Source organism: Pelophylax lessonae (assembly GCF_965119305.1).
Source record: "Pelophylax lessonae genome assembly, chromosome: 3".
Taxonomy (NCBI): domain Eukaryota; kingdom Metazoa; phylum Chordata; class Amphibia; order Anura; family Ranidae; genus Pelophylax; species Pelophylax lessonae.
In genome coordinates, this window is record NC_138770.1 from 200,068,080 (window position 1) to 200,094,815 (window position 26,736).

The 26,736-nt window shown below is 47.8% G+C and overlaps 2 protein-coding genes across 2 annotated transcripts in view; one reads left to right on the forward strand and one right to left on the reverse strand.

Moving 5' to 3' along the window:
- ING5 (inhibitor of growth family member 5) overlaps positions 1-20,695 on the reverse strand; it is a 42,940-nt gene extending 22,245 nt beyond the window's left edge. The window contains exons 1-3 of the mRNA XM_082249992.1: positions 20,535-20,695; positions 4,713-4,784; positions 2,752-2,918 (exon numbers count right to left, since the gene is read on the reverse strand). Coding sequence (XP_082106118.1) covers positions 2,752-2,918; positions 4,713-4,784; positions 20,535-20,571 — 276 coding nt within the window. The 5' untranslated portion in view covers positions 20,572-20,695. The remainder of the gene's footprint in view (positions 1-2,751; positions 2,919-4,712; positions 4,785-20,534) is intronic.
- A 232-nt stretch (positions 20,696-20,927) lies between these two features.
- Positions 20,928-26,736, forward strand: part of DTYMK (deoxythymidylate kinase) — a 29,555-nt gene continuing 23,746 nt past the window's right edge. The window contains exons 1-2 of the mRNA XM_082249335.1: positions 20,928-21,137; positions 26,424-26,532. Of these exons, the coding sequence (XP_082105461.1) occupies positions 21,008-21,137; positions 26,424-26,532 (239 nt within the window). The 5' untranslated portion in view covers positions 20,928-21,007. The remainder of the gene's footprint in view (positions 21,138-26,423; positions 26,533-26,736) is intronic.

The window sequence follows — 26,736 nt, forward strand, 5'->3', positions numbered from 1 at the left end:
CGCGGCAAAAAACGCGGGAAAAAAATTGCATGATTTTGAGGTCATGGTACAGGCATGGCACAGGTGATGGCATAGGCATGGCACATGTGATGGTATAGGCATGGCACAGGTGATGGCACAGGTGATGGCATAGGCATGGCACAGGTGATGGCATAGGCATGGCACAGGTGATGGCATAGGCATGGCACAGGTGATTGTTTACACATGGTCTGCTAAACTTCCCATCAAAGTCATCAGATCAGCAGCAAGTGGCACATCGCCAGTAAGTGTCACATTGTCCTAAGTCTCATCACATCGCTACTAAGTGTCAGATCGTCACTAATGGTCGTCCGATCGCTATTAAGTGTCAGATCGCCGCTAATGGTTATCAGATCGCTATTAAATGTCAGATCGCCTGTATGTGTGACCAGATGGCCACTATCTGTCAGATCAGCAATGAGTGTCAGATCACCAGTAATGGTCATCAGATCTCCAACTAATGTCAGATCACCAGTAATGGTCATCAGATCTCCAACTAATGTCAGATCACCAGTAATGGTCATCAGATCTCCAACTAATGTCAGATCACCAGTAATAGTCATCAGATCGCAGACACGTTGCTCATGTATGTGTGGAGGGATGACAGATGGGCTGCCATTCACTGACCAGCAGTCAGCAGTAACAGGAGAGTGAGAAATGATCAGATGATTCTATTTCATCTGACATACGTGAAAGCAGCAGGGAAGAAGTAAGTGAAGATCAGCTCTCTTGTTGTGTATAGGGAGTGACAGGTATTTCTTCAAGGGATTCCTAGAGTGTATGCTGGGATTGCTATATCAGGAAATCCCCTAGTCCCTAGTGACATATAACCCCAGATCAGCAGCCTTCTCTGCAGCACTCGCAGCCTATAAATAAATGTGTTTTGCATTGTGTGCATGCAATACACAAGTGGGACTTCACTGCACCGCTTTACTTACCGGTGGTGGTCTGGTCCCGGATCGATCCGATTCCGATCCGGTGACGGTCTCCTCTCCGCTCTCTGCCGGTCCTCTCCGCTCTCTCCCGCCGTGTCCGTCCACTAGGCACCCGACTCGTGACTGACGCACGCGACGTGACGTCAGCAGGGTCAGTATGGGGCCATGGGATGTCCTGGATGATGATTGGTCCAGGCTGTAGACTGGACCAATCACAGCCAGGATATCAGAAAGTGGGGGTGTCCAATCGCAAACACTTGCGCCCAGGTTACGCCCCAGAACTTCAGAAGGCAGCCAATCGGCGCCTCTTCTGGGACGTAACCCCACCCCCCCCCCAGCCACCAGTTCCTACAGGCGAGGCCGGCGAACCCAATTTTTTTTTTGTACAACTTTTTTTGTACGTTTTGTAATTTTTTTTTTCTTTCTTTTAGGGGTAGGGGGCGGCGCCCTGGCGCCCCCTATGCACGGGCCGCCACTGCTCTTTTGCAAACTGCTCTAGGTCTCTCAAATTGGAAGGGTCACTTTTCCCAACTGCTGTTCTGAGATCTCTCCACAGGTGCTCTATGGGATTTAGATCCGGACTCACTGCGGTCAGTTCAGTACTCTCTTGCGCTTTGTCTTAAACCATTTCTGGGTGCTTATTGGACGTGTGATTTGGGTCATTGTCCTGCCATAAGACTTCTGACAGAGACCCAACTTTCTGACACTCGGCCCTACATTGCACCCAATAATTCTTTGGTAGACTTCAGATTTCATAATGCCAAGCACACGGTTAAGACATCCAGTGCCTGAAGCAGCAAAGCAACCCTACATTAGTGAACCTTCACAATGTTTGACTGTATTCTTTTTTTTTTTTTTAAAGGCCTCATTTATTTTTCTGAAAAACGGTAGAATGATGGTCTTTACCATAAAGATGTAAATTTGTTTTATCTGGCTACATAATATTCTCCCAAAAGGATTCTGGCTTCCTCCGGGAAGTTTTGGCAAACTCCCAATCTGGCTTTTTGTGTTTCTGTGTCAGCAGTGGGATCCTCCTGGCTCTCTTACCATAGCAACCCTTTTCATTCAGACGGTGACGTATAGAGCGAGCTGACATTTTACCCTGTGCCTTAAGGTCAGCATGAATTCGTCTGGAAGTTGATTGAGGTTTTTATTCACCATTTGAGCAATACTTTTTTTGCAATCTTTGATAAAGTTTTCACGGTCATCCACGTCAAGGGAGATTAGCTACAGTGCCACGGGCTGTAAACTTCTTGACAATGTTGCACACAGTGGACACAGAAACATTAAGATCTCTGGTAATGGACTAGTAACTTTGAGATTGTCCATGCTTTTCCACAATTTTGGTTCTCAAATCCTCAGACCAATTATTGCTGCTCTTTCTGTTCTCCATGCTCTGTGTGGCACACAGACACACAACAGAAAGGTGGAGTAAAATTTTCACTATTTTAACTGGTTGCGGGTGTGTTACAAACTTGGAATGCAATTATTTCTTACAATATTGAGGAGATGCCAATAATGTTGTCCAATCTATTTTTGGATATTTGCGTGGAATGCGTCAAGATTTGGCCTTTTGTTTCTCCACTTTTTTGTTGTCATACCAATACAAACAAAAGAAATAAACATGAGAATGCCTAAACATTTGTAATTGCAATGATTTTCTGGTGCATTATCAGAAAGAAATGAAGGGGTGCCAATATTTTTGGCCATGACCATATATTGTATAATATATTATAAAATAGAGACTACCTGAATTCTAATATCCACAGCACTTTAACTGCATTGCTCCGATACTTACCATCTCATATGTCTGCATGGCTAACTGCACTTTATCATCACTGTACTCCTTGCACTTGCTGTAGGCATTTTGAATGCACTGTAAATGTTGTACTCTCTGTTCAGGGGTAAAGTCTCGTACTTTGTTTATGTATTCACTAGCCAAGGCATCAATCTCTTTCTTTTTATCTGTTCCAAAAGAAAATATATAATCTTCATACAACGCATATGTCCATGCTATCACCACAAATATACCAATAAACCTCCTGGATTTTGGCTGCCAAATATACAGCTGAATAACCCTGCAGTTACCCTTACTAGCCACAAAGGCTTATTTTATGCCCTACTGTGGTTAAAGCCTATTAAACCCCAAGAGCAAAAGTGTAATAGATAACAGCTTAGCAGTTCTTAGATTAGATTTTTTTTTTATATTTTTAACAGATTACAAGGGGGCGAATAAGAGAGGTTTGTTGTTAACCCCTTCATGCCTAAACCTTTTTTCTGACAAGTTAAAATCAGTGTTTTTTGCTTGAAAATAACTTTGAACCCCCAATTATATATATATTAGCAGAGATGCTAGAGAATAAAATGGGGATAGTTGCAATATTTTATGTCACATGGTATTTGCGCAGCGGTCTTTCAAATACAATTTTTTGGTAAAAAATACACTTTCATGAATTAAAAAAAACAAAAAAAAAAAAAGTTAAATTAGCCAAATTTTTGTATAATGTGAAAGATGATGTTACGCCAAGTAGATACCTACCTAACATGTCATGCTTTAAAATTATGCACACTCATGGAATGGCAACAAACTACAGTACTTAAAAATCTCACATGTGTGGTTTGAACACTGTTTACATATGCGCAGCGACTTACGAATGCGTTCACTCCTGCGCGCGAGCATGGAGGGACAGAGCACTTTAAAAAATTTTTTATTTTTTTATTACACGGTTGCTTTAAAAAATGTAAACATCCCTTGTGACAGTAATAGGCAGTGACAGGTACTCTTTATGGAGGGATCTGGGGTCTAAAATACCCCAAATCCCTCCCCTGCACTTAAAAGCATTCAAAACGTCAAGTTTGGCCGTTTTAAATACTGTCATTTTTAAAAAAAACTCTAGCGCTTTTAAAGCTCCAGTACCCGGAAGTGATATCATGGCATCGCTTCCAGGTTTCTACATCAGCGACCTGATCAAAGCTGAATCCGGCTTTGTTCTGGTCTTCGGCCAGCAGGTGGATGTGCCGGCTGGTCGCCCGGGTCTCCCGTTGAAACAGGAGACCCGGGCGAGCCACGGAAAGCAGCGGGAAGGAGGGTGATCCCAACCACTCCTTGTAATAACAACCAAGCTGCTGCTCAGCCGCATTGGTTGTTATTACAAGAAAGGCGACCTTCGGCTCTAAATGATACCTGCAGCTGCAGACATCACAACGGTACAACCCCATGAAGCCGAGGCCACATATTTGCATTCCCTGGGCGTGAAAGGGTTAAGGTTTACCTACATATAAAGCGAACTAACTTTCTCTTCGTTGATAAAACCTTTCATGCCCTTTCATGTGCACCTTACTGTACAGGCTAATTATCAGTTGGGGTGGTTGCCACTTTTTGTACTGTTGGCAATACCTGGCCAGTGATAGGACCACTAAAAAGTGTAGCGCCAACACTCATCTACGCTGAAGAAAATGCTGTCACTTGACAGGAGATCAACACTCTTAGAAGTGTATCTTTTCCTGCTCAATTTCAGGGGACCTCTACAGAGCACCATTTACCCACATGGGAAAGACATGAGTTTACTTTTTTTTTTTCCCCCAAGCATGCCTTCAGTGAGAACATTCTGTGTATAGGAACAAGGTTCCTACAAGCATTTCGCAAGCTGCAGCCTGTGCTAATACAATACTCTTCAGACTAGAAATTACAAGGTTAAGAAAATTCCTGGGTGTACTTGGCCTACAACACCAACATGAATGCAATTGCAGGCCACATACCTTCAGTCCTCTGGTCCAGGTCACTCATGAGTTGGAAATTTCGTTGAAGCTCACATGGTAGATTTTCTATACCTAAAAAAAAAAAAAAAAGAAACAAAAAATAAAAAAAAAAGCCCTTAAGCTGAAGTTTGCCAAATAACATCTAAATGATTCAGATAAGGATTGGGAGAAAGTGCTGTGATCACAGGAGACCAAAATTCAGCTCGGCATTTACTCGACTCGCCATGTTTCGAGGAAGAAAAATGCTGATTATGACCCAAAGAACACCATCCACACAGTCAAGCACAGAGGTGGAAACACGCTTTGGGGCTGTTTCTCGGCTAAAGGTACAGGCCAACTTTGCTGCATTGAGGAGCCAATGGCCAGGGCCATGTGTTGTAAAATCTTGGATGAGAACCTTCTTACCTCAGCCAGAACACTAAAGATAGGTCATGGATGGGTCTTCCAGCAAAACAATGACCCAAAACATACCGCCAAGGCATCAAAGAAGTGGTTTAATACCAAACACATTAAGGTTATGGAATGGCCTCACCAGTCTCCAGACTTTAATCCTATAGAAAATGTATGGAGGGAGCTGAAACTTCGAGTTGCCAAGAAACTAAGGATTTAGAGAAGATCTGTAAAGAAGAGTGGACCAAAATCCCTCCTGAGAGGTAAGCAAACCAGGTCACCAAGGGGCTTATTTACTAGCTAGAGAGCAAAATTAGTAACAATTCTGAGGGAAACCAATCAGCTCCTGTGGGACAGCAGGTGCACATATACAGTATAGCTGTGCTGGGCTTTGAATGAAGACTACCTTAGGAGAATGAGCGGGGGGGGGGGGGGGGGGGGGCAGGGGGACAGGACTGTCAGTGTAGCCAGAAGTTAGGGCTGCATGATATTGGAAAAAAAAAAAAATCACATTGCGATATTTTTTCCCCAGCAATATATATTGCAATATTTTTTTGCGGCGGATCCTCTTCGTCGCGCATTTTTAGTAGTGCAGAGTTACCACAGCGTGCCCCCATTCAATGCAGAGTTACCACAGCGTGCCCCCATTCAATGCAGAGTTACCACAGCGTGCCCCCATTCAATGCAGAGTTACCACAGCGTGCCCCCATTCAATGCAGTGACCAGCGTGCCCCCATTCAATGCAGTGACCAGCGTGCCCCCATCAATGCAGTGACCAGCGTGCCGTGTCCCCTTCAATGCAGAGAGACTTACCTAAGGTAGAAGATCAGAGCCTGACATCCGTCCCACATGTTCAGTCTGCCCCGCAGCTAGTTCTCCTGACCGAGCGGTGAGCGCCGTGAGCACAGTGAACCAATCAGGTTGTGAGTAGCGGCACAGCGAACCAATCAGGTGTGCAGGCATGTGTGATTGGTTTGCTGTGCCGCTGCTCACCGCTCAGTCAGGAGATCTAGCTGCAGGGCAGACTGAACATGTGGGACAGATGTTGGGCTGTGTTCTGCTACCTTCTACCACCACTGTGAGTCCCGACTTCTCTGCCTTCCATACCGCATGTTCCGGCGATGTGACTATCGCGCACACTCGCAGCACGGTATCGATGTTCACATCGAATATCGTTCAGCCCTACCGGAAGTGCTCTGGGGTCTCAGCTCAGTCTACAATGATCATAGTACAAGTAAGTCTACATTTCCACTTGTGTGTCTTGTCATGCAACTTTGGACACACAAAGTCTAATAACAAGTCAAAGCCCATTGATTTCAATGGCACACGTTCCCATCTATGCAACTTTGAAATGGTACGTGCACTACTTTGCTGCAACATTTGATCTGACTTTGAGCCAGAGAGTGTAAAGTTTGACCAAAGAGGCACTCCAAAATTGCACTCTAGCCTAGTGGCTACGTTTCCACTAGTGCGACTCTTCAGTTGTACGATTTAGAGTGCGACTGAGTGCAGCTTTGATCCAACTTTAAACTCTCTGGATCAAAGTCACATCAAATTAGTGCAGGCTGTTTGTCTAGCTCAGACAAAACTTTCTAAGCTACAGAAACAGCTAGCCAGAAAATCAATAATAAAAGAAGTTTTACATACTATTTTTAGGAACATTTTATTTTTTGACTGGAGTTTCCCTTTAAGCTTTAGCAATAAAACCTGGAATCTGATTGGCGTCTCTGCAGAATTGTGACAAATTTTGCCCGCTCTACCTTTAGCAAATAAACTCTCAACTGCCAGAAAAGTCTTACCTGTGCATGCCAACAAGGGTTTCTCCACCAAGTACTAATTCATATGGAAGAAATGGACTGGATGGCGGCACTCCAAAAAATGTATTGAAGAAAACAAAAAAACATGAAGGATAATCATACCACAGCGGAGATGATGACACTGGCAGCTAACGCATTTTGCACCCAAGCTAGTGCTTAGTCATAGGCCATGACTAAGTACCAGCTTGGGCACAAAACGCGTTAGCTGCCAGTGTCATCTCCGCTGTGGTATGATTATCCTTCATGTATTTTTGTTTTCTTCAATAAAAGGACACATTTTTTTTAAGTGCCGCCATCCAGTCCATTTCTTCCATATGCTTCTGTTGCAACCAGGGCGTGCACCTGAATTTCCTCTGAGGCTGAACTTTGAATGGAGGCTTTTTGTCCTGGAGCAACACAAGTGCCTTGCAAGTACTTATTCATGTTTTGCTTGGGGATCAAATTCCCATTTTACTTACTGAATTGCAACTTAATTTATAAAATTTGTATCATGTGTTTTTTGGTTGATATTCTGTCTCGATCATTTAAAATACACCTATGTTAATAATAGACCCTTTATTTCCATGTACAGTATATGGGCAAACTACCAAAATCTGCAGGGGGGTCAAATAACGGAATTTTTGTAAAATCTTACCTGTAAAATTCCTTTCTCTGAGTCCTCCGACAGTCGCCGCCCCTTCATATTCATCACCAATGGGTTATGTCCTCTCATCCGTAGGAGTAGCTAGGCAATAGAATATGTTAGTACAAAGACTTTTAACATATCCCACCCCCAGGGGGTGGTCCCCTCAGTACATAACCCTCCACTTCCTGTATCCAACTCAGTTTCAGTGGAACAGCAGTAGAGAGTATATCAAAACCCCAAAAGAGGGGCGGGGGCGGCGACTGTCGGAGGACTCAGAGAAAGGAATTTTACAGGTAAGATTTTACAAAAATTCCGTTTTCTCTTACGTCCTCCGACAGTCGCCGCCCCTTCATATTCATCACCAATGGGATGTCCCAAAGCAGTGTAAACATGAGGGGTGGGAAGAACGCAGCCGCGCCCAAGGCAACGCCGTCTCCCCATCAGAGAAAGGAACCTTACCAAAGGAAGGAAACCAGTTGGGCATAAGAACAAAACACTCGCTCAACAGGAGCAAGAAAACCCAGGGAAAAACAAATGTCCCAAACAGTCAAAGAACCCGTAACAAGGGTTCTAGGGAACTGCCGCACTAAGAACCTTGCGGCCAAAGGAAGCATCAGCCGATGCCTGAACATCTACTCTGTAGAATTTAGTGAAAGTGTGTACGGTCGACCAAGTCGCCGCCTTACACACCTGGGCCACAGAGGCCCCATGACGACAGGCCCAAGACGTACTCAGAGATCTGGTAGAGTGCGCCTTCACAGGTACAGGGGGAACTTTCCCCTTCAAAGCATAGGCCTGTTCAATGGTCTGTCTGATCCATTTGGCGATGGTAGAAGCCGACGCCGCCATGCCCTTCCGAGGACCTTCCGGAAGAACAAACAAGGCATCCGACTTGCGAAAAGACTCAGTCGAGTTTAAGTAGACTCTAATCGCCCGGACAACATCCAAGGAGTGAAGCAGCACCTCCGTCGGATGCTTAGGCTTCGCGCAGAGCGAAGGTAGGACAATGTCCTCATTGAGATGAAAGTCCGAAACCCTTATTGGAAGAAAAGAAGGGTTAGGTCGCAGGACCACCTTGTCCAAATGCACAACCAGATACGGAGATTTGCAGGACAAGGCTGCCAGCTCCGACACTCGACGAGCCGAGGTGATAGCCACCAAAAAGGCGACCTTCTTGGATAACAAAGACAGCGAGATCTCCCTGATCCTTTCAAAAGGAGCACGCTGCAATACAGACAGGACTAGATTCAAGTCCCAAGGGGGAAGAGGGTCCCTCCTAGGAGGGATCAGATGACGTACCCCCTGCACAAAAGTGCTAACCAAAGCGTTAGATGCCACAGGACGTTGAAACAGAACGGCCAAAGCGGACACCTGACCCTTGATCGTAGCCAGCGCCAAACGCTGTTCAACACCCGTCTGAAGGAAGGACAACACCCTAGACACTGAATAAGTGGTAGGAGAGAAACCCCTGGATTCGCACCAGGCAAAATACGCCTTCCAAGTACGGTAGTAAACCTTCCCCGAGGAAGACTTCCTCGCATTGATCAAGGTGTGAATGACCTCAGGGGAAAGACCCCTGTTCTTCAGGACCTCGGTTTCAACAGCCAGGCCGTCAAAGCCAGCGACTGTAAAGCAGGATGGAAGATCGGTCCTTGCGACAGAAGATCTTCTCGAAGAGGCAGACGCCACGGGACGTCGATTGCCAGATTTACGAGGTCTGCGTACCAGGACCGGCGAGGCCAGTCCGGTGCCACAAGAATCACCGCAGTTGGTTCCGAGTGCAACCTGCGAAGGAACCTGGACAGCAATTGAATCGGCGGAAACGCATACATCAGTCGGTACTGATGCCACGGGGCAACCAACGCGTCCGACGCGTCTGCCCGAGGATCGCGCGTCCTTGCCACGAACCGTGGAACTTTGTTGTTCAGATGAGACGCGAACAGGTCTACCTCCGGGAGGCCCCACTTCGCGCACAACATCTGGAAGACATCCGGAATGTGAACTGCTGATATCGCCGGGACATGCGTCTCGGCCCAAGACAGAATCGCGGCCACTTCTCGAGCCGCCTGGGCACTCCTGGTGCCCCCTTGGTGATTGATGTAAGCCACCGCCGTGGCATTGTCCGTCTGCACCCTGACCGGACAGCCGTGAAGACTGTCCGTCCAACGGCGTAGACAGAGGAGTATCGCTCGCAGTTCCAGAATGTTGATCGGGAGGGAAGACTCCTCCGTCGACCAAACACCCTGGGCGGACAGAACGCCCAGAACACCACCCCAGCCCGACAGGCTGGCGTCCGTGGTGATCACCGTCCATGAAAAGGAACGAAAAGACTTGCCCCCCGACACTGAGGGGGACAGAAGCCACCACAGAAGATCCCTTCTGGTCTGAGAACTCAAGGATACCTGAGGATCCAGAGAGTGCGGTCGCCCGTCCCACTTGGACAATATCTCCGCTTGGAGACCCCGAGTGTGAAACTGGGCGAAGGGAATCGCCTCGAAAGCCGAGACCATCAATCCCAGACACCGCATGCACGTCCGAATGGACGAGAACTGATTGTCCCTGAGGGACCTGACTCCCTCCTGAAGAGTCCCGAGTTTGTCGTCCGGTAGGAAGACCTTCGCCTGGACAGAGTCCAGAATCATTCCCAGGTATGGGAGGCGGACCGACGGGCACAATGTTGATTTTGGGAAATTGATCGTCCAACCAAACTCTTGCAGAGTCTGCAACGTGACGGACAGATCCTTCACCAGACCTTGGTTGGTCGCAGACCGAACCAGAATATCGTCCAGATATCCCAGGACCGATATGCCCTGGGCTCTTAACAAGGCCAGAACCGGAGCCAGCACTTTGGTGAACACCCTCGGAGCCGAGGCGAGACCGAAAGGCAAAGCCACAAATTGGTAATGATCCTCCGCTATGGCGAATCGAAGGTACCTCCGGTGACCCTCGAAGATGGGGATGTGAAGATACGCATCCTTCAAGTCGATGGAAGCCATGAATTCCCCCGGAACCAGGGCAGCCACCACCGATCGCAGGGATTCCATGCGGAACTTGCGCACCCGCACAAAGCGGTTTAGCGCCTTCAAGTCCAGAATCGGACGTACCTTGCCCTCTTTTCTGGGCACGGTGAACAGATTGGAATAGAACCCCCGAAATCTGTCCCGATGAGGCACCGGGACTACCACTCCCTGAGCCGTCAGGTCCTGCACCGCTAGGCGCAGGTCCCGCAAACGCTCCGGGGACAACAAAAGATTTGAGGGAAAAAATCTGCTCTTCGGCCAAGAGAGAAACTCGATCTTGTAGCCAGAGCGAACGATTTCCTGAACCCACCTGTCCCGAACCCGGGACAGCCATGGCCGAGAGAAACTGAGCAAGCGTCCCCCCACCCCAGACTCGGGTGAGGGCGCCCCTTCAGGCCGCACTGTTGTGGGCCGCAGAACCGGATTGGCCGGACTTTTGCTTACCTGCCCACGGCTTCTTGTGGGAGCCTTGACCCTTTGACGGCTTGCCCCTATAGTGTGACCGAAAGGCACGAAAGGACCCCTGATGGGGTCGAAAGGAAGCATGCGTCTTACCAGGAGCCGCCTTGGGCTTGTGGGATTGAGGCAAGAGCGTGCTCTTGCCACCCGTGACTCCCTTAATCAGTGCATCTAAGGATTCGCCAAAAAGGCGAGAACCATCATAAGGCAGATTGGCCAAAGTCTTACGGGAAGATTGATCCACAGACCAACACTTCAACCAAACCAGGCGGCGATTTAACACCGCCACACTGTGTACACGTGCAGCCAACGGAACCATATCCAGGTCCGCAGCGCACAAATACATGACACCCTGGTGGATTTGATCCACCATATCCAAGGTCGCCTGGGGGGCAGAATCAGCCACCAGGACCCGCCTAAGCACCTGCGTCCAGCTCGCGACCGTCTGGGCCGCCATAAGAGAAGCAAATAAGGCTTTTAACATAGAACCCATAATAGAATAGGTGTGACGGGCAAGAGATTCCATTCTCTTGTCCGTGGCATCCCGGAACACCGGGGTGTCTTCAGCCGGAATCGCAGTGGATTTGTTCAAAACCGCTATCGCATGATCCACCGGCGGTGGAATACACCAGCGCTCATCAGTAGCAGGCGTAAAGGCATAGCGTAGCTTAAACCTACTAGGTACAGCAAATGGTTTGCGTATATTACGCCACTGTTCTCTCACAGCGTTTTGGAAATCATCAGTGCAGGGGTACACCTGCGACACTTTGCGCCTTTTCTGCGTTCCATAAGCCGCTAAGGCAGCAGGAGGACATGATTCCTCCTCTAACCGCAGTGTTTGCTTGATAGAAGCAACCAATTCATCCATGAGTGCAAGCTCTTCAGACGAGCCAGGGGGAGAATTATCAACCCCCTCCACCTCAGCCTCCATCTCTGACCCGATAAGGTCCAGGGAGGAACGGGACCCCGATAAGGAGACCCCAGCCACAGCAGCCCCAGCACCATCACCCTCTGAATCAGAGGAAATTGACACCCTGGGCCTTTTTGTGGATTGAGCAGCCACCAGCTTTTGCACCTGAGTCGCAAGGCTAGCCACCATCGCAGCCAAATCCCCCCCGGGGGGGGGAAAGTGCAGACCCCTGGCTTCCCACTAAGGCTGTAGGAAATTTGTTTTCCTGAGAATCCATGCCCCTGTAGCAGAAAAATAAATGGGTGACCGCCCCTTTAAGAGAGCGCTGCGATCGTAGCCCACTTCACACAAAAACCCCCCACACAAGGGACCCCCACAGGGACAATGAACCAAGGCAGGACACAGGGAATAGAGGGAAATGAACCTGGAGATCGCTGCTGCTGCTGCTGCTGCCTGCGGTGCTTCTGAAGGAAAGGAAAGTGCTGGTATACAGGGCGCTCTATTAAAGCCTATGGAGGCTACAAGAAAATGGCCGCCATGCATGTAAAACATGCGGCCGGAGCGATCGCAGCCAAAATGGGGTGAAGGTGAGGGTGAAGTATAAAAACACACCAATTGCCCAGCAAAAGGAATAAACATGTTAAACCGCCGCAGCGGCGCTGTAATGTGCCCCAAGCATGAGAAACTCAAGCCCCACAGCACACAGCCGTTCACATACAAACTGACACAGAGTGCAGCACAACCCCCCCTCCTGCAGCCCACAGCATGCAATACGAGGGATAGGGAGACAGTAACATTGTGAACACAGGGTAAGGTAACACAGTCCCAGACTGACACCCCCCAGACAGACAGGTCCCCACATACATACACTTACCTCTTACATGGCGTGGGGAACCCGCACAGGCGAACAAACCGCTGAACATGAGGCAGGGAGAGTCGCATCTAGGACGCATCAGAAGGTGGGTTGAGAAACCGCACAGCGTCCGGTGAGGTAGCCACCTCACCTGGCATCCCTGCACGGAACAGGGATGGGTCGTTCAGATAACTCAGGAGCGATACCTGACTGAACGCTCGATGGCGGGCTGAGAAACCACTGACCCACAACCTGCGACCAGGGGGGTCAGCCCGAGACGCAGCCCGCATGATCCTCTTCTTCCGAAGAACTAACTAACGCTGATAAAAATAACAGCTAACAAGAAAGAGAGAAAAAACTCAAATAAAATCCAAAGAAAGGAAAGAGAGCTGAGACAAGGTGTCCCAGCACAGAAACATCCAGCCACTCCTGACAGCTAGACAAATGAAACTGAGTTGGATACAGGAAGTGGAGGGTTATGTACTGAGGGGACCACCCCCTGGGGGTGGGATATGTTAAAAGTCTTTGTACTAACATATTCTATTGCCTAGCTACTCCTACGGATGAGAGGACATAACCCATTGGTGATGAATATGAAGGGGCGGCGACTGTCGGAGGACGTAAGAGAAAATGGTATTTTTGACTTACCGTAAAATCCATTTCTCTGATGTTCATTGGCGGACACAGCTCCTGGTATACCCATTGGGTTATTTTGCCCCCTACAGGTGAAGGACACTAGGCAGAAAATTTTGGCTACATCCATGGGCAATCCCAGGGGGTATACTCCCTCTCTTTGCTAAAACCACTCTCTTATTACAAGCAGTGTCAGGAGAATAATAACTCCACAGAGGGGTGGGTGCTGTGTCTGTTAATGATCAGAGAAATGGATTTTAGGGTACGTCAAAAATCCTATTTTCTCTTTCAACACAACTCTTGGTATTCATAACCATTGGGACGTCTCAAAGCAGTGTTAAACATGAGGGGTGGGAACAACCAAAAAATTCCCAAGTACACCCACAAAAGAGGATTAGGTCCTCTAAACAGCAGCCTGCAAAACCTTGTGGCCAATGGAAGCATCCGCAGATGGCAACACATTCACTTCATAAAACTTTATGAGAGTGTGCACCGACGACCAGGTGGCCACCTTGCAAACCTGCATCACTGACGCCTGATGACGGAAGGTCCAGGAGGCGCTAAGCATCCTAGTAGAGTGCGCCTTGACAGGGTAAGGAGGAACCTGACCCCTGGTGGAATAGGCCTGAACCACCGTCTGTCTGATCCATCTGGAAATGGTCGCAGAGGAAGCGGACAACCCTTTGGAGGAGTGTCCTTGAGAACAAACAAACAGAGTCTGGACTTCCTGAAAGACTCCGTAGCTACCAGGTACACCCTAATCTCCCAGACCACATCCAAGGCATGCAAGGCAATTTCCTTTAGATGTTTAGGCCTGGGACACGGGGAAGGCAACAAAATGTCTTCATTCAAATGAAAATCAGAGATAACCTTTGGAAGGAAAGATGGATGGACAGGGGTGAAGAATCACCTTATCCCTGTAAAATCACCAGATAGGGTGAACGACAGGATAGTGCTGCCAGTTCCGACACCGTATGCAGATAGCCACCAAAAAGGCCACCTTCTGGGACAACGTAAGCAGGGGAATCTCCCGAATATTTTTAGAGGGAGGCTTCTGTAGAGCTGAAAGCACCAAATTAAGACCCCATGGCGGCAACGGAGCCCACACTGGAGGGACCAAATGTCGGACACCCTGAAGAAAGGTACACACAAGGGAGTGTGTGGCCAAAGGTCATTAGAAGAAGACCGCCAAAGCCAACACCTGGCCCTTGATGGCACGTAAGGCCAACTTCTGTTCAACCCCACATTAAAAGGAAGGTTAAGATGCAAGCCACCCAGAAGGAGCGAGGATGAACCCCAAGTGACTCACACCACGCAATGCACGTCTTTCATGTACGATGGTAGATCTTCCTAGAAGTAGATTTCTTTAGCTTTCAACAGTGTAGGAATTCAGATCAACCCCTGTCCTTCAGCACCTGGCGTTCAACAGCCGAACCATCAAAGCCAGCAACTGTAAAGCAGGATGGAAGATCGGTCCTTGGAAAAGCAGATCCTCCCTGAGAGGAAGCTGCCAAGGAAAGTCGGCGACCAGACACACCAGATCGGCGTACCAAACACAGCGAGGCCATTGCAGAGCCACTAAGATGACCGGAATCCCTTCTGCCTGGATACTGCCTAGAAGTCTTGGCAGAAGCTTGAGAGGAGGGAAGGTGTAAATCAGCCGATACTGACCCCACAGGGCCACCAGCACGTCTGTGGCATCTGCCAGAGAATCCCTTTACAGAGGCACAAACCTCTGCACTTTTCTGTTGAGCCGAGATGCCAAGAGATCCACCTCGGGGGTGCCCCACAGCTGAAGAAACACCTCCGGATGAAGGGAACACTCCCCTTGGTCCAACTCCTGCCGACTGTGGTAATCCGCTTGCCAAATTTTCTACCCCGGGAATGTATATGGCGGAGAGGGCTGGAACGAACCACCAGGACACTTCTTGTGCCCAGTTGGTGATTGACATAAGCCACGGCCGAGGCATTGTCTTATTGAATGCACACTAGACATCCCTGAAGACGATCCGTCCAATGGTCCAGACAGTCGGATTGCTCAGAGTTCCAAGGTATTGATCGGTAGTCTGGACTCTTCCAGCGTCCAGATTCCCTGAGCAGAATGCTTGCCGAGGGCGCCTCCCCACCCGGACAGGCTGGCATCTGTGGTGACCACTGTCCAATACAAGGGGAGAAAGGATTTTCCCAGCTGAAGTGCCGCAGAACGAAGCCACCATATCAGGGACTCCCTCGTTCCCCGACTCAGCTGGATCTGATTTCCAGAGACTGCGGTGTCTTGTTCTATTTGGTCAGAATCTCCCTTTGCAGGGACCTTGTATGAAACTGTGCAAACAGAACCGCCTCGAAGGTAGACACCATCAGGCCCAGCACCCGCATGCAAGTCTGGAGGGATGACCATCTGTTGGACAGCAGGAGGCGAACTGCAGCCTGCAATTTTTGTAGTTTGTCCAGAGGAAGGAGCACTCTGGCTAAGGCGATCAAGAAGTATAATGATCCAGGAGTCAGGACCAGGGGAGAAGGAGAGGAATACAAAGGCTACAACAAAATGGTGTCCCCACGTGGCACTAGGAGGCATACAAGGACCCAGGAGGGAGACCAGGCCTCAAGGAGTGATCCTGACAGGATGGGGAGGCCCTGGATGGAGCCCCTACCAGGTACAACCCCCCCTGCACAGTCCATCGTCAGGTCCCCAGTGTCGCACCCCCCCGGCCCCCCATCGCTAGTAAGCGCCCTGTCCCCACCCCAGGAACAATGGCCAGACCAACCAAAAACAGCCCCAGTGTATGTGGAGGGGGGGGGGGGCAGGTGAGGGACTCGGCAAGGGGGAGGTGTTTGTGGGAAGGAGGGGAACCTGGGGTTCCGACCGTCCCAAGGAGGGGCCCACGTCCACCCCAAAACCCTCCAGGGTAAGATGTGTGGGGGGGGGGGGGGGACGACGACGACAGTATACTCACCATACCAGGAACCAGGCGGGCACCGCTCCAGACAGAACTCCTCTCCATCAGAAAGGGGTGGCTTTCGGCCACAAGGAACGATGAGACTCGGATCGAGACTCAGTCGTATGCGACCTCGCGAGACATTTAACTCGCAGGCCAGCCCTTGTCCAGTAGGGCAATGTTGCGGCCTACCTAGCGCGGAGCTGAGGTCTGCGCACGCTTGCTGACCAGACTGGGGTGACCACTGGATCTAGATTTACCAGCCTGTTGCCCAGTTTGGCAGTTGATTATAGATCTCACAGGAAAAATTTCTATCTAAAAAGAAAAAAAAATTGCCAGGACCAAAGATCAGTTCAGGAGCAAGGAACTAGGTCCTTACTCCTGACTAGGCAGAAAAAAAACTGAGTGGCTATAGCAGAGAGAGGGAGTATACCCCCTGGCAGTAGGAAACAGGCTTGTGAAGCTGCAAGTCTTTACTTCCTGTTTCCCTTACTACAGATGCTGGTGCCTGCACCCGAAGCCGATTAAATAGTTGGCTTTGGGTGTCGACATTGTGGGATCCCTGGACAGGTAAGTTTCCTGATATTAAAAGTTGCTAAACAAACCAAAAAAGATTGACATTTTTAGAAAAAAAAGTTTGTTTCGGTTATAAAATGTTGTAAATAAGTAATTTTTCTCCTTTACTGAAGTGCGCTGATGAGGCTGCAATTATGAGCACTGTTGGGGCTGCAATGATGATTAATGCCCTGATTATAAGTGTAGATGTCCCCTTGTCAGGACCCGGACTTGAACCTGGGAGCTCCACTATGTCTGGCAATGACTCTGCTTAATGAGCCACCTGGAATGCTGGACAGCTCCATGGACAAATCCTTGAATGATCCTGCCGTGAATCTTAATTGCCTTGAACTCTTTGCTCCTCCCATGAACTTCCTGATTTATGCCATGTCTTTGCACTTCCCGTTTGCCAGAATATTGTGCCTTCACCAGCCAATATCTTGCTGGTCTCTCCTGCTGCCGTCCACATCTCCTCTACCATTCGTTATCGACATTTGGCTTGTTCCTCGACTATGCTTCTGCTTAATCCCAACCTGCAACTACTCGTTACCAACCTTTGGCTACTCCTTGACTACGCTTCTGCTTGATTCCACCCTGCTTTATCTGCTACCGCACCCTGGCTTGCTCACCTCCTGGTGGGGCTATTCTAAGGACCGTGACCTGGTACTAACACACAGCAAAATCCATCTCCATAATCAGGAGCGCTGGCGAGCGAGCACCGGTTAGTACTTAGATTCCGTACCTCAGATGAGCCTGTGTCTTCTGCCAGAGTGACCTGCCTGTGTTCCTATCCTGCTGATTCCTGTGTGAGCTTCCACTGCTATAGCTACTGGTCTTCGAGCCTCACCCCTGATCATGACAAGCCTGTGTGGATTGCGGCTTACAGCCTCTCCTCATGCACTGTCAGGGTGAAGAGACTGACAATAACCGGCAGATCCTGTTTACACTGTGATCAGCTTTGATTGGACATAGCTGGTCACATGGTAATGAGCTGATGTGATTTGCTTTTTACCCCGATCGTAGATCCCTGCCAGTGCAACCGTCAATAGATGCCCTCACGGAAATGTGCAACCGTGCTGTAGTCGGCAATAGCACGGTCACAAAGAGGTTAATAATTATGCTACCTAAATTAATGTGTGCTGTAAATTGCCTCTAGCATTGTTCCTGTTTCTTCTTGATGAAGGCTGCCATCTTGCTAAAGACCAGAGCCACTGAAAAGCAGTAAGGCCTCCTTCACACCATGGTGCAGAGACATCTGCTTTTCTGCACGCGTTCTGCAAAGGCAGAGAAAAAAAAAAAAAAAACAATTGTTCTCTGTGTGCCCTGTTCCCAACACTGGTATCATGAGCAGATTTTTTTCTGCATGGGGAAAAAAAACGGATATGACAACATTGGTGCGAATGGGGCACATAACTGACACGCATGGAAACTGATGTTGGTTTTCCGGTCGGTTTTCATGCACGTATGGTGTGAACGAGCCCTTAATGTTTTACATAGATATACCTGCAAAGGGACCAGCCTGAAGTAATCTAGCAGGGGACTTCATTTTCTGACAAAAGTTCCACTTTAAGCTTTTTTTTACCTAAAGGCATTCTATTAATTAAGGTAAAAAACCTTCAGTGCTGCAGAATCCCTCAAACCCCCCCTTATACTTACCTGAACCCAATCTTGATCCAGAGTTGTGCACGATAGCACCGTCTCTCTGGGCTCTCTCCCTCCTCACTGGGCAGGCTGATAGCAGAGGTATCCATTGGTGGTATTAGTTTTGAGTGTGCGCACTACACTTCAGAGAAAAAAAAAAAAACAAGTCCTGTAGGTTTTGAGGTAGGACCTCCCATGAATCGGACTTCCCATAGTGTATCCTGGGGACATGTCTTCTCCAGGCATGTGACATGCATGCACCCGACCATCCACATGATGTAATATAAGCCCAGGCCACCTTCTTCCATTGCTCCGTGGTCCAGTCCTGATGCTCATGTGCCCATTGTGGGTGCTTTTGGCTGTGGACATAGATCAGAATGGGCACAGCCCTATACAGATCAGCATGGGCACAGCCCTATACACAAACTGTGATGCACTGTGTGTTTTGACACCTTTCTATTGGAACCAGCATTAACCACTTGCCTACTGGGCACTTTTACCCCCTTCCTGCCCAGGCTAATTTTCAGCTTTTAGTGCTGTTGGCACTCTGAATGACAAATGCACGATCATGCAACACTGTACCCAAACTAAATGATTATCATTGTTTTCACACAAATAGAGCTTTCTTTTGGTGGTATTTAATCACCACTGGGTTTTTTTATTTTTTGCTAAGTAAACTAATAAAGACTAAAAAAAAAAATGTTTTCTCTTAAAAAAAAAAAAAAAGTCATAGTCTGTTACAACATTTTGCAAACAGGTAATTTTTCTCCTTCACTGATGTGCGCTGATGAGGCAGCACTGATAATCAGGGCACTGATTTTTACTGTACATGGCCCTTTTAGAGAAGCTGGCTCCCTTCTCTGCTCCTCATGCTCTAAGGGTCCTTTTACACGGGCTTTCCGCCCGGGAGACTCCGTTTTGCTCAGCGGGGATCGATCCGCCAATCCCCGCTGAGCAGGCGAATGACAGGTCCATCTCTGTGCTAAGACGAGCTGCCAGATTCCCCGCTCACCACTATGGGAGATCAGATGAAAACAGATCGTATGTCTGTTTTCATCTCCAGACGGATGGAAAATAGGGTTTCCATTCGTCTGGAATTTGCGGACAGGATCGGATAGCAGCGGGTGTCAGTGGACATGTCACCACTGTCATCCGCCGCTCCAGAGTGCTGCATGGAGCATCCGATCAGGTCCGCCTGAAAAACTCAGGCGGACCGGATCGGAAAACCCGTGTGAAAGGGGCCTTAGTGTGAGGAAAAGAGTGCTGATAACTGGCTTCTGTTTATATCCATGATCAGCTGTGATTGGACACATCTGATCACATGGTAAAGAGCTGCTGCTATTTGACTATCTCAATCTGTGATCAGCAGTGTCCAGGGAACACTGCCGCCCACACCCTGCAGTGGCTGCGACCACAGGATGCCGTCATATGATGGCATCCCAGAACAAGCTGGCAGCGCTGTAGCTGTCATCTGGCTATAGTGTGGTCAGCAAGTGGATAATGTGAGCTACAGGCACTTGGACAAGGTCATCCATGACCTCATTGCTGGTTTTCCTTCCTTGGACCACTTCTGGTCAGTCCTGACCACTGCAGACTGGGGAACATTCCATAAGAGCTGCAGTTTTGGAAATGCTCTGACCAAGTCCTCCAGCAATTACAATGTGGCTCTTGTCAAAGTCACCCAAATCCTTACACTTGCCCAGTTAATTTTTTGTTCTGCTTTCAACATAGGCATATTGTTATGGCTGATCAGTGTACAACCAAAGTGAAAATTACCATTTTAAATAAAGTTTTCATTACTCAAAATAGTTACGTAAGCGAACTACGTCAGCACGTCGCACTCTAAGCAGTGAGAGCGCGCTCACGGACTGGTGACGCAGTTTTAATTATACGCTCGGCTGATTCTTACTAGAACCGTCCCTGCACCGAGCGCTAACAGCCCCGCCTTCCCTGCCCGTTCGCCTCCTCTTAGCCCACACTCACTGTCCAGGTAGTGTTCGAGGTACATCGCAGTCGCCATATTCACAAAGTCCGCCTGTTTCCGCCGTCAGTCCTCAATCCCGCTCAGCCGCTTGTTGGATTATTCATGAGCAACTCGTTTCCGGCGCGGCGGGTTGGACGGCTGTAAGATTAATATTCATGAGCCGTCCCGCTACTAGAAGCAAGCTCAGGCCGGTTTGCTTTGGATCCGCCTACAGGCTTGCCAAATTCCTTTCGCCGATTGGAGGATTGGATGCTCGTTGCTCTAATCCTACTGGTAGAGATCCTAATCTAGTTGGTGGGCGGTTAACATGAGGATGTGAAGCATTCCATTAGAGAAGGCATCGGGTTAGGGGGTGTGGCGAGTCTTACGAATCGATGGTTGGTTGACTAGTCAGAGCGGCAAATTTGACTGATTTCTGGGTGTTTTATTGAGCGCTCGTCTTCGTATTGCTACTAGTGCTGGGCTGGCGGTCATGGCTGGACGTCGCGGAGCATTGATTGTATTGGAGGGTGCTGACAGGGCCGGGAAGAGCACGCAGGCCAAGAGGCTGGTGGAAGTATTAAAAGAGCGGGGATACCAGGCTGAGGGCATGCGCTTTCCTGGTAAGAGAAACGGCGGGAGAGGTGACATGTATTCTGCTACTCCACGTGTCATTCCTTCCTTGTCACCCACCAATCATAACCAGCTATTTGTTCTGACACCTTTTAGGAATGTGTGAATAATGCATGTAAAGTGCAAAAGTGATGAATGAAGTGCTTGTGTGCCGAAACTAAGGATGATAATCATCCTTTCAGCACACAAGCACTTCATCACTTTACATATCATTTATTGTATTTATCTGTGTATTAGAAGATTATTTATTGTGATTTTTGATTGTTTTTATTTATATTTATTCATCAGTCAAAATTTCCATCCATTTATCTGAGTCTTTTGGTTCACCAATCTCAGAAATCTTGCGCTGATTCCTTCTTCCTTTATAATTGTCTATAGTATGTGGTGACACTACTGAATTGGCTGCAGATTTCTCCTCACCATTTCCTTTCTTCATTCATTTACCTATTGGTAGTGCATAGGTTCTTTTTTATACATGAATAATGCATGGCAAACACCAGCTGGGCTCGCGGTGCTATTTGGCCTTATGCATGCGGAGTGTCTGCCCAGGTGTTCGCCCTCGTTCACATCGGTATGATTTCATATGTCAGATCACAGCCCATTACCTGCAATGACACCATCCCAATCAGTGCAATGCCGCTGTCATTTCCAAAAGTAGTTCCTGCTCTACTTTTGGAGACTTCATAGGGCGATTTTATTAGATATCTATGCATGAACCCACGCAGATGTCATTCAAATTGCCCCCAAACGTGCAGGTTTGAACTTGCTTGCGCAGGTTTGAACTCGTGCATGTTTACTTGAACTCGCACGCTTTCAAACCTGTGTTCCTTGCGAATGTAGGAAACTAAGCGCCTTTTCTATTGGCGGGAGGAAAGGAGCATTAAAATCACACCTGAAGCTGCCTTCTGCAAACGCGTTTGGCTGTTTATTATACTGGCCAGTTCTTCTGTCCATTGATATGATTTCAGGAATCCAACACAGGTGGATCGCTCAGGTGAGATATAACTGGTGCAGATCTGATCCGCCATCCAAACAGTTCATAAATCATAGAGTGACCGCACTCCGATGTAATTGAAATCAAAAGATTGGAGTATATTTATTCTTCATCGTACTTCAATACAAGACTAGTAAGACATGGGACAGGTTAAATAGGTTGACGCGTTTCACGACAAAACCAGTTACCTGTCCCATGTCTTACCAGTCTTGTATTGATGTATGATGAAAAATAAACTCCAATTTATTGATTTCAACTACATCGGAGTGCGGTCAATCTTTTTCTATGATTTATGAACTGCATTGATATGAATGCTCAAGTCCTGAACATGCCTAGCGCTCATGCTCTTATGTTGGTGAGGTCTGCATTGTTAATGGCTTCCCAAATGCAGAAAGCTTGCTGTCGGAGTGTTTTTTTTGGCCTGCATAGGGTAACATATTCAAATATATGGGCAGCCCTATGCTGTTCTGTGAAGGGGGGGAATCATGGGAGTATGGATGGGGCCTCAGGCTCCACTCCTCATGTGGAATGCACATTTGCTTCATGTAGTACAGGGGTCAGCATCCCGTAGACTGGTAAATTAGTTTGGGCTTCTATAGTTGGGTTGAAAAGAGACACGAGTCCATTTAGCTCAACCCCCAAAAAAAACATACATACAATCCTATACCCGCAGTTGATCCAGAGGAAGGCAAAAAAAAAGCATGATTCAGTTTGCTACAGCAGGGGGAAAAATTCCTTCCGGATCCCCCCCCCCCCCTTCCCGAGCGACAGTAGGATGTTCCCTGGATCAACTTTACCTATAAATGTTAGTACCCAATAGTTATGTACATCTAGTAAAGAATACAGGCCTTTTTTAAAGCAATCTACTGAACTGGCCAGAACCACCTTTGGAGTGAGTCTACAGGCATACCCCACTTTTAAGTACACAATGGGACCAGAGCATGTATGTAAAACAAAAATGTACTTAAAGTGAAGCAATACATTTTTTTTTCATTTCTCAATGCATGTAAATGCACTAGCTCCATAGGAAATCTTGGTCTGCTTGACATGGCACTGCTGATAAGGACACCAAGCTTGGGGAGCATATTAAGGGGATCCAGGACTATGATATGGTAGATTACCTTGGCAAGCTGGCTGGCCACAAATGGGATATGTTGTAGTCCTGGGTCCCCTCTCGGGGGTGCTCCCTACGTTTGGTATCCCTGTCACTTATGGTTTGGGAGCAGTGCCATGTCAAACTGACCAAGATTTCCCATAGACACCAAAGTTGAAAACCTGGAGTAGTGCCATGCCAAGCTGACCAGGCTGTGTCTGTACTCGTGAGTGTACTTAAAACAGGGTATGCCTGTATTCCACATTTTCACAAATGACTGTGAAGAAAATTTCTGTATTTGGAGATAAAAATCTTTTACTCTAGGTGTAAAGAGTGCCCCCTTGTCCTCTGTGTGGACCTTGCAGTGAATAACTCAACACTAAGTTCACTATATGGACCCCTTATGTATTTGTACACATTGATCATACCCCCCCCCCCCCCCAATAAAGGAGTTGTAAAGGCAGAAGGTTTATCTTAATGCATTAAGCTAAAAAGCCTTCTGTGTGTAGCAGCACCCCTAATGCTTACCTGAGCCCCAGCAATGGCCAAGAATCCCTCGACCATCCGAGACTCTTCCCTCCTGATTGATAGCTGGCTGTGTCCCAGTAAATCAGTCAGGTAGCCAATTGGGAGAGAGAGGATGCAGTGTTGAACCGCAGCTCTGTGTCTGAATGGATACACGGAGCTGCAGCTGGGCTTGGGTGCCCCCATAAAAACTGCTTGCTGTGGGGGCACTGGACAGGAAGGAGGGGCTAGGTGCAGCAGGAAGGGACCAGAGAAGGAGGATCCTGGCTGCACTGTGCAAAACAACTGCACAGAGTAGGTAGGTATAACATTAGTGATTGACCGATTTAGTTTTTTAGTACCAAAATGTTGGTCATCGGATACCGATACTGGCCGATATTTTCGGACATTTAAAAAAAAAAATAAAACATTTATTTTTCACAGATACTCTTGTGGAGGGATCTGGGGGTCTAAAAGACCCCCAAACCCCTCCCCTGTACTTAAAAGCATTCAAAATGCCAAGTTTGGCTGTTTTGAATGCTCACATTTTTTGCCATCGAGTACCTGGAAGTAATGTCATGACGTGACTTCCGGGTTTTTTACATGGACACCCCATCAGAGCAGAATGCGGCTTTGATCGGGTCTTCTCTTCGGCGGCCTTGCAGGTAGGATGCCCGGGTCTCCCGTCCCCTCCCGCTCCTTGTAATGACAGCCGAACGGCTTCTCAGCCGCATCGGTTGTCATTACAAGACAGCCGACCGTCGGCTATGGACACCGGTACCAGGGTGATGCCTCTAGCTGCAGGCATCACTCCGGTACAGCACTTTCCCAAAATATCGGTAATCTCGGGGACTGATTCCGATATATCGGGGGGAAAGTGCTTATCGGCCCCCAATATATGGGCATTGCTGATAATCGGTCGATCCCACTGAACTTCATATTCCAGATCAGGTCTTACTAATTTGTACAGGGGCAAAATTATATCTCTCTGCTGTCCATGCCTTTCTTAATGCAAGAAAGGACTTTGGAAACCGCAGCTTGGCATTGCATGGAAATATTGGGCTTATGATCTGCCGAACACCCAGATCCTTCTCCACTATGGATTCCCCCAGGTGTTCTCCTAGTATGTATGATGCATGCATTTTCTTTGCCACATAGTTGCCTAACGAAACAGTGCATTGAGGGTCAGCTTGTAAATTGGAGACATCCTGTAAGGAAGTTATTCCACTGCAGAGCTTGGTGTCATCTGCAAAGCCTGAAATTGTACTTTTAATCCCAGACCCTATATTATTTATAAATGTAAGGGTCCCAACACTGAACCTTGGGGCACACACCTGATAACTTTAGACCATTCAGAGTATGAATCATTAACCATTGCTCTGAATTCTATCTTTTAGCCAGTTTTCTATCCATTTACAAACTGATCTTTCCAAGGGAAAGGATTGCAACATACATGCTGGGTTTTGCTGCTACCCAGAGCTCCTTTTGTCTACGTTCACATGTGGGCGTAGCGCATCACGGGCAGAATCACCAAAATTCTGCCCGCGATCCAGAATCATTGCAAATTGCGGGACGCCTGTGCGATGCCCGTGATTTGCAATGGCACCCCAAACGCTGTGTGATGTTGCCACGATTTCCGCCTGCTGAATCGCAGTAACATTGTGCAAACAGAATCACGGGACGCATGACGCACAAAAGAAGCTCCTGTAACTCTGTTTGCACGATGTTACCACCATTTGGCAAGCGGAAATCGTGGCAACATCGCACAGGCGCCCCGCGATTTGCAATGATTCCAGATCGCGGGCAGAATCGCGGTGATTCTGCCCGTAATCCGCTACGCCCACATGTGAACGTAGCCTAAAGGAGCTCTGGGTAGCAGCAAAACCCAGCATGTATGTTGCAATCCTTTCCCCACTTTTCTAAAACTAAAAAAGTTTTTGGCCTGTTACATCTAAGTGGTTCTAAAGGTATACTTTTTTTTTTTTTTACGTTAATACATTCACTGCTATATGGTGAAAAATGTCTCCGTAGCAATATCGCCCCCTCGCCCCGCCCCTCTAATATTTACATCGCTCAATAAAGCGCTATGCCCATCAGTAGCAGCTCTCTCCCCAGGTTCACAAATCGGAAGCAGCAGCAGGAACCTTTGGCTTCTTGTCAGTCAAATCCTGTGAGCTGGGGGGCAGGGTCGAGCCATTCCTGTCTATGGGCGCACACAGCCTGGCTTGAGAGCGTGCCCATACGTCTGACAGGCACTGAAGATGAGCCGCTAGCATTGGTGGGAGACCCCAGAACAGGAGGTTCAGGGCCACTCTGCAATACTATTGCACAGAGCAAGTAAATATACCATGTCTATTTTAGTGTAAAAAAAAAAAAAGACAAAACCTTTACAATCTTTTTAAAGCTAAACAAGAAACCTGCTTGTTTGAGGTTATAAACACTGAATTTTTTTAGGTGATTTGACTGGATCTCCCCAAGGGCTGAGAGGGCCTCACACATTGAATACAGGAACACTTGTAAGGTGAGACCGAAGTGCTTGACCTTGCAAGGTGGTATATTCTTCCCTTCCCCTGGAATGTCCACTGCTAGCTGGGTAAAAGGTAGACTGTTTTTCCCCCACCAAGACTAGATTGTCAATGTTTAAATCCTTTATTTCATAAACTAATCTGTTTTGTGGTTTCACAGAGAGGACAACTGAAATCGGACGGCTGGTTGGCTCTTATCTTGAGAAGAAAAGTAACCTTGAAGATCACACTGTTCATCTACTCTTCTCTGCAAACCGCTGGGAACAAGTGTAAGTACTGGAGATCTTAAGTGCTCCCTTAGTGTTTGGGGTTATCTGTCCATTGGTTTTATCTCGAAGTAGAACAGTGAGGTTGCTTTACTAAAAGCAAATAGGATATTTATTTTGCTAGAGAATTTTTTTCTTTAGCTTAGTGAATGTGATGGAAATCCATTTTACAAAGAATACCCAATAGCTTGCAAGGAAAACTTAGAA